The sequence below is a fragment of the Bombus impatiens genome, unplaced genomic scaffold (assembly GCF_000188095.3).
Source record: "Bombus impatiens unplaced genomic scaffold, BIMP_2.2 scf_0967, whole genome shotgun sequence".
In the NCBI taxonomy this organism is placed as follows: Eukaryota; Metazoa; Arthropoda; class Insecta; order Hymenoptera; family Apidae; genus Bombus; species Bombus impatiens.
Window position 1 is genome coordinate 218727 of NT_177386.1, and position 13062 is coordinate 231788.

Consider the following 13062-nt stretch of genomic DNA (forward strand, 5'->3'; position numbering starts at 1 on the left):
AAAATTTATTGCGGCTGATAATCGTAATTTTCTCAAATTAAAGGAAGAAAGAGAGTTCCGAATCTTTGAATTCTGACAGCACGTGAACGATACGTCTATACGAATTTTGTCTCTTCTTCCATTTAGATACAGAACCTGTATCCTTTTTAGACGTATTAGACCTTTTCAAAGTATCCTGTAGATTCTTACAGTCTTATCGTTTCTAAAAACGATCCAATTTCATCGAACATATTTTCTAACGTCGTAAACATTGCTCTTTCTTCGATACCAAGATTTCCCAGAAAGCTTTGCAACATACACATATATCCTTTATCATGTTATGGTAAATCATCTGAATATCGGGATCCATTCGCTACAAGTAGCCACGCTTAATACCAGAATGTTAACGAACATGTCAGAAAAAAAAAGTATGCTACGTATCATAGGCAAAAGTGCTGGTTTCCCAAAAATAAATCCAGAAAGTCAGGCAAAATCCGAGAAATATAATCTTAACGATATGAGTAACATTCACTCGTCCGTGACGTGTCTCTTCCCTTTTTCGTGGCTCTAGGGAAGTCTTGAACATTCTTTTATTTTCGTCACCAACGCTACTCTTTTCTCTCTTCGACTTCTCTTTCCCTTGTTTCTTCTATTAGAAATAAAGAGGAAAAACTAAACCGATAGGGAGAAAGGTTGTTCGATCTCTTCGAGTTGAAAATTTCGTTGCCGTTCCTCCGAGCTTTTCAATTGTTGCAGCAAACACTGGTAAAAATATTGGCACATGCTCTCACCTTTCAATGATGCAGATTCTACAGTTTATTTGCATAGAAAATAGAAATTTCATATACCCTGGACCTAATTGATCAGTATATAAATAAACTATGATAAATACAATAACGTACCAGTACCTTTACGGCCACAGTATGTGACTTTTTATTCGTTCATTGACGTATACAACATAAATATTCAAATTTCATAATACACGCAATCTTTACCGAACACCCCGTACGATTTTAAGAAACAAGAAAAAAAAATGAAAAGGGAATAACGCAAATGAAAATAAGTCATTGTTAAAAAATTGATATTTTAGTTTAATTGATTTTACCAACGATCATCTTTAAAAACGAAAATTACGAACGATGAAAATATGTTTTGCTCTCCGTTAACCATGATCAATGGCGAACAATTTTTTTTTTTTTTTTTTTTGGTTAGTTAAAAATTAATATATCTCGATCATTCCATTCTTCGAAAAATCTCTAAGATTTACTAATCATCGTCTTTCATCTAAACGAGTGTTATCTTTGTCTCGATGACATTTGACTTGAAAACTTTAAAAATAGCTGTTATTTTTGGTGATGATTTCCATTCAAAGAAAGGAAAGGAGAGGGAGAAGGTATAAAAAAAAAAGGGAGAAGGAGGAAGAAGAAATAGGAAAGTAAAGTGAAAAGGGAGGGTCTGTTCCTACAGGGTACGATTAATCTCTCGGTGTGACGAGGGTGTGAAAAATTTCAATCGCTCGGTCCTCGTTCTTCTCGCGCATCGTCGCCTGCGTCGAGACGCTCCACGTCCCCACCCCTTTCCCTAAACAGATCTAAAACTCTCCCCTCCCACCAATTCGCCCCACGTCCTCGTGGAAGGCCGTGTTCGTTTTCCGCAGCGGCATCAGCCGGCAATTCGCATTCGACCGACGTCTTGGTTTAAAGAGTCTCGGGGACAAGACTTTTTGATGATGACTTGACTTCTGCCGACTGGAGTGAGCCGCGGCCTCAGGCAGCACATACGAAGAAGTATACTACGAAGCAAGCTAGAAGCATTAGCGAAAATACGAGGATTAAATAATTAAAGGAGAAAAAGAAGAGATTAAAGAAGAAGAAGAAGAAGAAGAAGACGATTTCTAGTTAGCGGCGAACCAGAGAGACACGTTATAGAAGAGGATTTATCAATTATTTCGAATCGAGTAATCGCGAGTGACACGAGGATAACAAGGATAATAATCCTTGGATCTGTTTTTTCTCGGTTTTCAATTTTCACCTGTTTTCTCTGATTTTTATTTTTTTGTTGTTGTTGAGTGGCCAGTGAGGGAAGTTTTGTACGACGTTTTTCGTATTTTAAACTCGGTTGACGGGAGTAAAAAGAAAGAAGAAAGAAGAGCGTGGGGCGAGATTATTCGAGCCCTTTCGCGTAAAATTTTTGTGACCGATCCACGAAGAATCGACCGAAATAATCGATCCTCAACGACTTGGATTAATTCGATTGATCCAAGATGAAGCGACAACCGTCACAGCAGCAGCCGCAACAGCAGCAGCAACAACAAACGATGATGCATCAGCAACAGCAGCAACAGCAAACTGTTACCCAACAACAGCAACAACACCAATACATGCAACAGAGGACCGAACGACAGGTCACTCGGCAGCAGATCACCAGTCAGCAGAGAGGTCAGTTCGGTGATGATTTATCGATCACGATTATCACGAAATCTGCTCCACTTTCGAAACCTGTCGAAAGAATTCTTTCCTTAGCTCGTCCTCGAAGTGGAAAGAATTTGAGACATTAAAAAACGCGTGGAATCAGCGATTAGAATCATTCGAACAGGTTCATACCGTTATTACGGAAATTAAATAGTTAACAATTTTTTAATTTCGCGATTCGTTTAACAAGGTTATAGCCTCGCAGGAATCTAGTTTGCATGCGTATGATCGCGTATTGACAGATAGTTCGTCGAATTTAGGCCATACCCTCCTCAATAGCACTCTATTTTCTAGAAACAAGAAGAATTCTACTTCCATCGAGAGATAAGAGAAAATTAAAGCCAAAGTTCTGTATTCGAATTTTGAATATTTCAAAAGTTTCTTGCTTCTAATTTTTTTTTTTTTTTTAATTACGTATTTTAAGCTTCTTTTCTATTCATTTGGTAGACGAACGAAACAAAGAAAGTTCCTCCACCATGTTTTAACCTTTTCTATTTTCCTTCGCGTTTTCTCTTCCTCGACGAATTGAACAGCAGAAGACAAATTCTGATAACTTTTGAATTATTCGGCCAGTGCGAACGAAACAAACAAAAAGGAAGTAGAAAAATAAATCGGAGGAACCGTCGGATTTCTTAGCAGAGGCTATATCCCCTCGACGAATATTCTATTTTCGAGCGACAGCACCGCCCCTGCGCGAGCTCTAAAGATAGAAGTTTTCCACGTTGTTCGACGCCAACGTTTCGAAAATTCCTGCACGCGCGCCGTATAAACGTTTCGTCCCTCTCGTTAAGGGTCGCCCTCCCCGAAGAGGGTGGCCATGGATCGCGTAAAAACCAAAGACGCTGCCGCGGCAGCTGTCAAAATCGCAGCCAGTCTGACCCTCTGGCTCGTTCGTCGCTGGCATATCTGTCATTGGCCCGTGGATTGCGTGCCGTCTGTGCTCTCCTTCCTTCCTCGGAGGAACAGAGAGGAACAGAGGGAAAAAATGCGGCTTCTAAATTCGGCCAGACACACTTTCCACGGGGAACCCATCTCACTAGCGCTCGTTACCTCGAGATTCGTGCTCCTCGATAATCTTTAACTAATTGAGAGTAGCTAGAACATCGGGGTAAAATCGAATTGTTGAAGGGGGAAATTTTTACCTTCTTTAGGAATTTCTATGGGAATTTTAAAAGTCCAACTTTTGGTATTTAAAATAGATGTGTGTTTCTTTAACTAATTGAGAGTAGCTAGAACATCGGGGTAAAATCGGATTGTTGAAGGGGAAAATTTTCACCTTCTTTAGGAATTTCTTTGGGAAATTTAAAAGTTTAAAATTTTAAAAGTTAACAATTTCAAAAACTTTTGGTATTTAAAATAGATGTGTGTTCGTTTGAGAGATTTTTTATACGAGATGTTTTTAGTGTAGTGGTTGTAATTGAAGTACAATTGACGATAGAATATTAATATAAATTGGAATCTATTGATAATATTCATAATTATAATTTGTTATTTATATTATTCCATTATATATGTTATATACTAAAGTGAGTCACACAAGTTCTGATTTTGTTAAATAAATATTTAGTAACTAATTTCATATGTTGCGAATTCTCGACTAAAGAGCAACCGGTCAAGTCAAACCGATCGGTCGATATCGCGTACCTCGAATGACTTAACGGCTCAAGGTGGAAGAGTTTTAATAGATCGAGTGTTATAGTAATCTAGCACTGTATTTGCACTTGTTGTACGAAGTAAGGTTTGATGTTATGAACACAGCGGTGGTAAGATCTTGTTGAGAGTAAAGTATTTCACCCGCACGGTACGATGTCTGATGATGAACTGTCCTCCTACGTTGCTGATTCTTCCTACCAGTCGTTGGGTTTCGTCTATCCATCGTGCCCTTCCGACTGGTCCTATTCCGGGGTTTTTTACCTGACCTCGAAGTCATTAGGTTTGCAGCTCAGGAAGGACATGTAATTCGGAATTTCTTAAAGAAGGCAATGGGCCTGTCCGCCACTCAAAATAAACTCACTCAAAAACTCGAACTGAAAATTCCGAACAGCATATTGAAAAATATTTGGACAGCTGTATCTTTATATTTTTCAAATAATTTTTATTACATTTTTCATAATCTATACGATAGTAGGAAAGATGAACGAACTTGTTATTCGATCATAACGTAATAGTATGAATGAATTATCTCTAAACACACACGCACATATATATAATGGAGATATAACAGATATATAACAGATATATAAAAATGTAGCTGAAAAATATCGAAAATAAGGTACTTATAATATTTAGTAGGTGGAAGAAATTTCTATTATATTCACAAAGAGATGAAATTGCATCAACATACGCGGTCCAACAACGATAATACTCTGAATGACTATACTCTCAAATGAATACGTATCTTTCGATAAACGTGGTAATTGTTTGTCTATCGTAGACTAATGTGTCGACTGTTACGTAATCAATTTTGTATATTTAACATTCGAGCGATTTTCTTGGATTACAGATGATTATAACAATCCAGATCAACGTATGGAAATATTTGCTTGAACTGAGTTCAATAGAATGTTAAAAAGACAAATAACAGAGGTTTCAAGGTCGAGCAGAAAACGCCGGAAAGCTGATAACCGCATCTGTCACGAGATCTCCTTTTGACTAACCGTTACCTTGAAGCTAATGATCATTGAACATTCATCGACGCAGAGACGTTGCAAGACGACAATTAATAAACAACAACACAAAACATTCTCTCTTAATTTCAGTAAGAATCATTGTATAAATTCCCAGAGAGATAGCATTTTCCAACATTTAACAATCATCCACAAAAGAAACAAAGTTACGTTATTTTTCATCTCGTTTCTCAAACAAAATCTTTCCATTTCTGTTGCTTTACTTGTTACGACACGGTATCGTCAGATTTCCATTAAAACACCAAAATTTTGATGCTATTCGTGTCAATAATAAATCTCGCGCTAGCTATATTGCTAACTCGAATATCGACAGCAATGTCCTTCGTTTCGACAAACTTGTCCCAAAAAAGATTTTCCACGGCAATACAACAGTAAGCTGATTTCCCGTAAATTCTTGGAACTCGCGTTTCTACGAAATACGCAGCGATTCGGAACTTTTGCCGAGTAGTGTACACTTCCTGTCAAGACGAAAATATTGCTCGCATTATTCCAACAACCCTAACACGGTGCAGCAGTCTCGCTTTGAACCCTCGAACTGCAAATACGAGCGCTGACGCACGTTGTTGGAAAGGAGTTGACAGGCCGGCAACAAAACGTCAACGAAACTTCCCTCAAAGGATACGAAACCGTACGAAACTTGCCCTTCGCGTTTCCAACTCTTTCGAAACATTCTCCAACCTAAATTACACGCAGCTTGAGAGTCTCGAACGAGGATCGTTATTCTAAGCAACGGATAATTGATGGAACGCGTCTCGGTGAAATGGCAATTTACGCGAGTTCCAAGGTACACAAGTTTGGAGGCGTTCCAATATGGGGGATGAAAATACCGTTGCGTTGCTGTTACGTTTGTGTTTATTGCGCGATCCCATGCGAAAATCGAGAAGTTGCCAGATACACGAGGGGAAAAAGGAAAGGAAGGAGGAATTAAGGTTTGTTTTGCACCGAGGGACAAAAGAATAAAGCGGTGGAAGGGTTTTGGAACGTGTTTGTCGTTCCCCATGAATCACTTGGCCGAAATAAGTCCTGGTCGCCTCGCACTCCGAATATTTTCGTCGGTTTAATCACCGCAATAGAAGCATTAATGCCCACTTCTTTCCAATACGCCCACGATCCTCGACCTTGCTTTTGCGTGTACCGCTCGAACAATAGATTCGTGGCTACTGTCGCTTTCTAAATTGAAGATTCGTGTTTCGATGCGATCGATGGTTCTGATTGGGGAAAGCTTTTAATATCATTCGTGTGATTTTTTTGTGCTAGGAGATTTTGTATATTTTCTCGTTAGTTGGAAGAAATAGTTGTTTTTTTTTTTTTCGTAAGTAGGTCAAGTTGTTAACGATGTTGGTGAAGAGCTTTAAACGTCTTTTTTTATTTTTCGAATAGGATTTCTTTATTCGCGAGTCTCTTATTTCTTTCGCTTGCTGTTCCACTTCGATGAACATGAATTATACGATATATGCATCTGCAAGGATTAAAATCGATCTATTCGTTGCTGATTTTATGATCGTAGAGATTTCTTGTTAGAGAATAGTTCGGTTAATGGGTTGAAAGATTCGAGCGCAAGAACGAAATCTGTTGATTTAAAATAGATCGAAAATGTGATATAATTTAATTGTTCTTTTAACACAGTCGATGAGTGTCAACGTTGTTATATAACTTCGTCATTCGTTTATTTCTAGTCTAAGTACACTAACGATAAGTGGCCAACGACTTATGAATTATACACTAGTGTAGATGTTGCATCGTAGCGTATGTACCGTGAAATATTTTCTGGATATCAGGAATTTATAACGAAGGTCGTAAAGCACATAAAAATCAAAAGTAATAATTTAGAAGATGATAATAAATTTGGGCTAATAAGAAACGACAGAAATTTATTCCATCGTGGATTTACGTATACAGAGTGCTTCAAAATAAGTGCTACTTGAAATTCCTTCGTATTAAATACGTGCTAAAGCCATAAAATTTATTCCACTTTTCCTCTAAATTACAATTCCTAGATTATTTATCCAAATGAATTACGTATACTCGGGAAAAATCTTAATCTCTTTGCATTCCATTTTACCAAGCTCTATCATTTTATTAAACGTTTCCTGTTACACATTTTATTAAAACAGATACGTAATTTCATTCCAGAAATAACGAATTTGCCTATGAAACTAAAAATAATAAACATACATGCACACATATAAATATACTTGTATACAACATAATTTCTAATACAAAAATCATGACAAACATTGCACGTTGAATTACGTTCACGTAATATACGAAACGAACATCATTTCAGATGACGTATATTTTAAACTTTAAGCTACATACATAATCCTATACATTCGTGAAATTTTATCTCTAAATTGAACGATATTTCATGTAACACTCCTACGTACCTTTTTCTCGGACGCGATTGTGAGAAACGTCTCGCGTAGAGGGGAAAATGGTGAACGAGCGTGCGCGCGTTTGATGTAAGAATTTTCAAGTGGCTGCGCATTTCTTCCGCCGGTCACGCGGCAGGAACAACCGTAAAGAAAGTAACGTAATTTTCCACGAGTCACGGTTATAGTCACGACTATGAATTTAAATACGTACGGTTTACGGCGTTCGAAACAGTTCCGCCGCAATACCTTTGCCAACTGCGCCTTTATCGTTTAATAGAAATCATAGCTATCGACGATATTCGCTGACTTGTACACGTCGTTTTCCTTAGGACGTAACTAACGTTAAGCGCGTTAATCGCGCATTATTTAACTGTGAGATGGTTTCGCGAAGCCGCGATATACAAAGGCGAACATTTATTATTCGATTACGTTCGCATTAATGAATCTTCTGAATAGACTTGATCGAATGAATTTACGTACGCACGATATGGAAAAGAATTGAAATTGGAAATTACCTTGATAAAGTTTCGTTCGAGTATACCTGTTAATAGTTCAATTATAGCGTTTGGACAATGAAATATTAACGAAGGTAATTTTCTTTGCGTTATTATTCAGAATATAAATAGAGTACTAGGCTATACTGTTATTATTTTCTTTGGAAAATACCTCAGTTAATTTTAACTATTTTCTGATGTAACACAGTGCCAAAATATAATATCGAGATATTTATACGTAATTTATTTTTAACGATTCTCGGTTGAAAAAACTGATGTTCGAATGGGAAATGAATTTTGTCGTGAGCATTAGGTTTACAAAATATTCCGTGCTCTTAATTTTATATTCTCATGAATGAAACGCATCCTCCATTTCCGAGGATTGAAATATCCGATCGAGTAATTGCTGTTCTTTTTGAATTTCGAACTTCTTACGTCCACTTAGGTACATGACGTGTGTCTTGATAGGAAGCCAAAAATGTGAGCGAAAAATCTCTCATACCACTTCTCATATACTGCATCTCTATCGAGTTAAAATGCAAAGTGAAGAGTTAAGCCCACAATTCATCCGTTGCATTTGTCTATTATTTTTACGACTACTTTTTAAATTGTGTCAAAATGCCCAATGATACGTTACTTTTATAAAAACTAGATTAAACGACATTGCATAAAATATCATAATAAATATCGTACAGATATAAAAAAATATCTGAATTTGAAAAAAAAAATAGAATATTTCTCCATGATACTAAGAGCATAAAATTTCTATTTGCACGTAACAAAACTTGTCTTTATGGAATCAAAACTACGATCCCCATTGCATATGCAATTCCATATTATAAGAGCTAATCACACAAAGGGCTGATATCTAAGCCACAATTCGATATTATACGAAAAGGGGTTGACACCTAAATCGTAGTTCTAAAATCATTTGAATTAAATTAAAAAATTCCTCGAATGTAGCGAAATTTAAGCGGAGGTGTCGATAAAAAATCTGACGATAATTTTCGAACAACGCGAAACGTTCGGAATTCGCACGGCAAATATGAAAGTTGCGTAACGAGAAAACGAGACGCGTCGCATCGACACGTTTTCGACGAGCACGAGCTGTCCTGGCAGATTTCGCCGAAAGTCTGGTTGACTCGTCTCACGCTCGTTGGTGTCCAGCAATTTTTCGGCCGTCTAAATTTTATCAGAAGGTCGATAAGTTTCAGCTGTCTCATTTTCGTGGCCGATGAAAAGTAGCTCGAACTCCACTTCCAAACCAAAAATATCGGACGTGTATATCTTTGCGGCTGATTCACGATCGTAACGATGCTCGAGCGTTTAACGAGAGAGATTCTTGAGAGCTTTACGGATGCAATTACCGCTTGGCAAGGGCACGAAGACAATTAGTTGGGTTTATAAACGTGTTGACGTGAAACGGCGCATCATTGCCATAACAATTCTTCGACCTTTCTTTCATCGTAAATACGATTTCTTGAATGATTGAGGATGACGAGCTTACGAGTATCAGATCGAAAAGGTTGTCATCTACGTCTCGATCTCAACAAACCTCCAAATATTTACAGTTCGTAATTACCGGTAAGAAAAAGCAGTTGCTGAACAGATAACGTTGTTGACGTTGTCCTTGTGAATTTCTTTTTAATTCGAGTAGGAATACATATTTATTATGAAGAGTATTTGTAGTTTTTGATGATTAACGAACGTACTAAGGTTCAGCTGATTTGCTTGTTTACCAAAATTAGCTACGAATTAGTAGTAGTATGTTGTATAAACTGTAGTATTTGTTAGTAAGTTTTTGATAATTGGAGACAATCCTTTCATATTTTGATGCGGAAAAAATAGGTATTTGTATATAAAAAGTTTCATAAAGATAAGAAAATGTTGCATTGTAATTTTTGCATTAATCATTGCGTAACCCAACGAGACTTTTTCAAGATCTTCGAATCACGAGCAGTCGTGGCTTCGTTTCCCTTAATCATCATCCGTAACAAATTCTGGCTCAGCCATTTCTAGATCCTGCGAACATCTCCAATTCGTTTAAGCAATAAAAATTTATTTTCCAACTCGTCTTAAATGTTTCGTGAATTATCACCTGCAACGGATTTTGGATCGATCTTTTTAACGCTCGGTGAAAATTCCCCAAAAACCTCGGATATTAAAAAGCTACGATTTAAAATGACTTTTAATTATTAACCCCAATAACGCTAAAACCATCAATAATCCTCGAGCAATAGCCATGTCCGCGATATACTGCGTGTTCGTGGCTTCTAAAAATTTGCTAAATTGCTCTGTCCCAGAGCAATGTCAACGGACGGATAATCTTTCCTTTATTGTTCCTTCAATGCACTCGACATTGACTCGTGGTGTGCCAACACAGACATCTGTCTATCTCGCATAGTCGAATTCGAAGAGTGCCAACGGCGGTATCATGTTTAAAAAGAATACAGGTCGCGCGTGGGACGCACGAAATTGCATACGAAAAGCTCCCGACGATGCTAAGAAATTCGTAATCGATGAAAGCCGTGACAAAGTCAGCTGTTGATGACGAGATGCTAAATCATCGTTATTAATAAAGCGGCACCTAAGGTCTTCGCGTAACGCCAAGTTACAATCGGCGAAACGTCGCAAATGAAGCCGTTCCGATCGTTAATTTCGAACAGTTACCGATCCATTAACGAATCGATGAGACGCAGCTTGTTTAATAAATATGGCGAAACGCTTGGTTGCATACGCTTTGCGAGATTTATTTATATCGCGTTCACGAAGATGGGAGGACGGGACTAATTAAACCTTACTTTACTTTCGACTAAAAAGGAAGTCATTTGTATGATTCGTTTTGGATACCAGAGAACATTTTAACGAAAAATAAAATTTACACTTGGGTTGAATTCAAATTTTATATAATCGATGGATATTCAGTATACGAGATCTTTCATATTGGTTGCATTGATTGTTGCATAAATTCATTTCGATTAGTATACCGTGTGTAGTTATACCGTTTTGGTTACCAGCGAAGGTTTTAACGAGGAATAAAATTTAACTTGGATTAAATTCAAATTTTATATAATCGATGGATATTCAGTATACGAGATCTTTCATATTGGTTGCATTGATTGTTGCATAAATTCATTTCGATTAGTATACCGTGTGTAGTTATACCGTTTTGGTTACCAGAGGACATTTTAACGAGAAATAAAATTTAATTTGGATTAAATTCAAATTTTATATAATCAATGGATATTCGGCATACGAGTTCTTTCATATTGGTTGCATTGATTGTTGTATAAATTCATTTCGATTAGTATATCGTATGTAGTTACACCGTAATGGGAGTAATGTAGAATCTAGAAAAAGCGAGTTGTAGGATATCCAACTTGAATGAACTGATTTATTCGTTTCATGTACGATGTTAAATTCATGGATTTATTTATGCTTGAGTTTTAGATTAGGTCACAGATGATATTAAGATAAATATATATGTATATTTATATATTAATAGGTTACAATTAGCAACTAAGTCGGATGTTTATTACGATGCTTCAAGTTCGATTTCTCCCTAGTTTCTATCTAAAAATTTGATTTTGATACTGCTAATTAGAGATTAATCTAACAGACACTAAAATGAATTCAAATATATTCTGACACCTTTACTCGAGTGAACTACATTTTTATTACAGCCGTATAATTTACATTCATATACATATTCTCTTTGTGCTTAGGTTTTTTAACTAGCTCGTTAAGATCAAAATAATAATAAACAATGTCTTGTAAAGTGTTTTTCTATTGCGCAAACCAATTTTACTGATTTAACTAAGCATCTGTATAATTAGCAGCCTAGAAGTTAATGCGCCCATCCAGATGTCAATTAATCAGCCACGTCACTTCCTGCTAACTGTAACTGCTTAAAGAGATCGCACCTACCTAAGAATAACTACTTAATAGCGTAAAACGCACTAGATATCTGCATACGAGTACTTACATAGAAGTATGTACTTTGATCAAACATCAAATCTAAGATTAACGTTTAAAGAAGAACTCTTTCCCTTCGCCCATTTCTATTATATTTTCAATTAAATATGATATTAAGTTTCAACGTAAATACGAATCAGGGCACGAAAGTTGCTAGAGGAAAAATATTCGTTTCGTGTTAAATGTATATCAAACGGATCAGCCCTTAAAAAATCCCTTTTCGTTCACAGGTCTCATATATTTCAATCAAAGACGAAACTAACTTGATACACAGATATATACATCGGTTTAAGAGTTTAGTCGTTACAAAGAAACCTTCTCTTTCACCTATTTACAATTTTTTGTATCAAGCATGACCTACATAGTACGTTGAATATACATAAAATGTAAACTGGACCTTTAAAAAATTGCTCTTCCTCCATCAAAATATTAGAAAATAATTTGCATAACGATCTAACCATGTTCGAACCTGGGCGGATCAGCTTCTAAAAAAATCATTCTCTTCACCTACGTACCTGAATAACACGCATGGTCACTTGCCCAACAAGAGCGAAACCTCGGCAAACCGAAGCTAAGCGAAGAACCGAGGCTCTTCCTACCATTCAAAAGAACAGCATCGCCCCTCGAAATCAGCTGATCGAGACGTCAGCGGCTGTCAGTCGAGGTCGTAAACAATAACCTGACCCAACAATCGATCAGTCAACCGAGGAACAGGCAGAAAATGTATATCCACCACCATCAACCTACATCGACCATGAACGAAAAACACCAAAAGTAACCCTCGAATATCCCACCATGTTAAACATTCATCGAAACCATAGGAGTCGTTTCTTCGAGCAAATTCACTCCACCCACGTTTCACTGTCGTTTGCAATAAACATTTATAAATATTTTCAAAGACAGAGAGACTGTCCAACCGCTAAGAAAGAGAGAAAGATGCTCAACTATAAGGACAAGGAGGGTTAGAAGGGGCGGGATAACAACGTTTGGAGCTGTTTTATTTTGGTCAGTGACTGGCTTTGCGTAACGTCCACGGCGATTGGTCGAGGTGCATGTAGTCCGGCCGGTGGAGACGCGTCGC

General features: G+C 37.1%; 1 protein-coding gene across 1 annotated transcript in view; it reads left to right on the plus strand.

Moving 5' to 3' along the window:
- Positions 1–1629: 1629 nt before the first annotated feature.
- LOC100743641 (titin) overlaps positions 1630–13062 on the plus strand; it is a 133563-nt gene continuing 122130 nt past the window's right edge. Inside the window, 1 exon segment of the mRNA XM_033323400.1 lies at positions 1630–2417. Coding sequence (XP_033179291.1) covers positions 2243–2417 — 175 coding nt within the window. The 5' untranslated portion in view covers positions 1630–2242.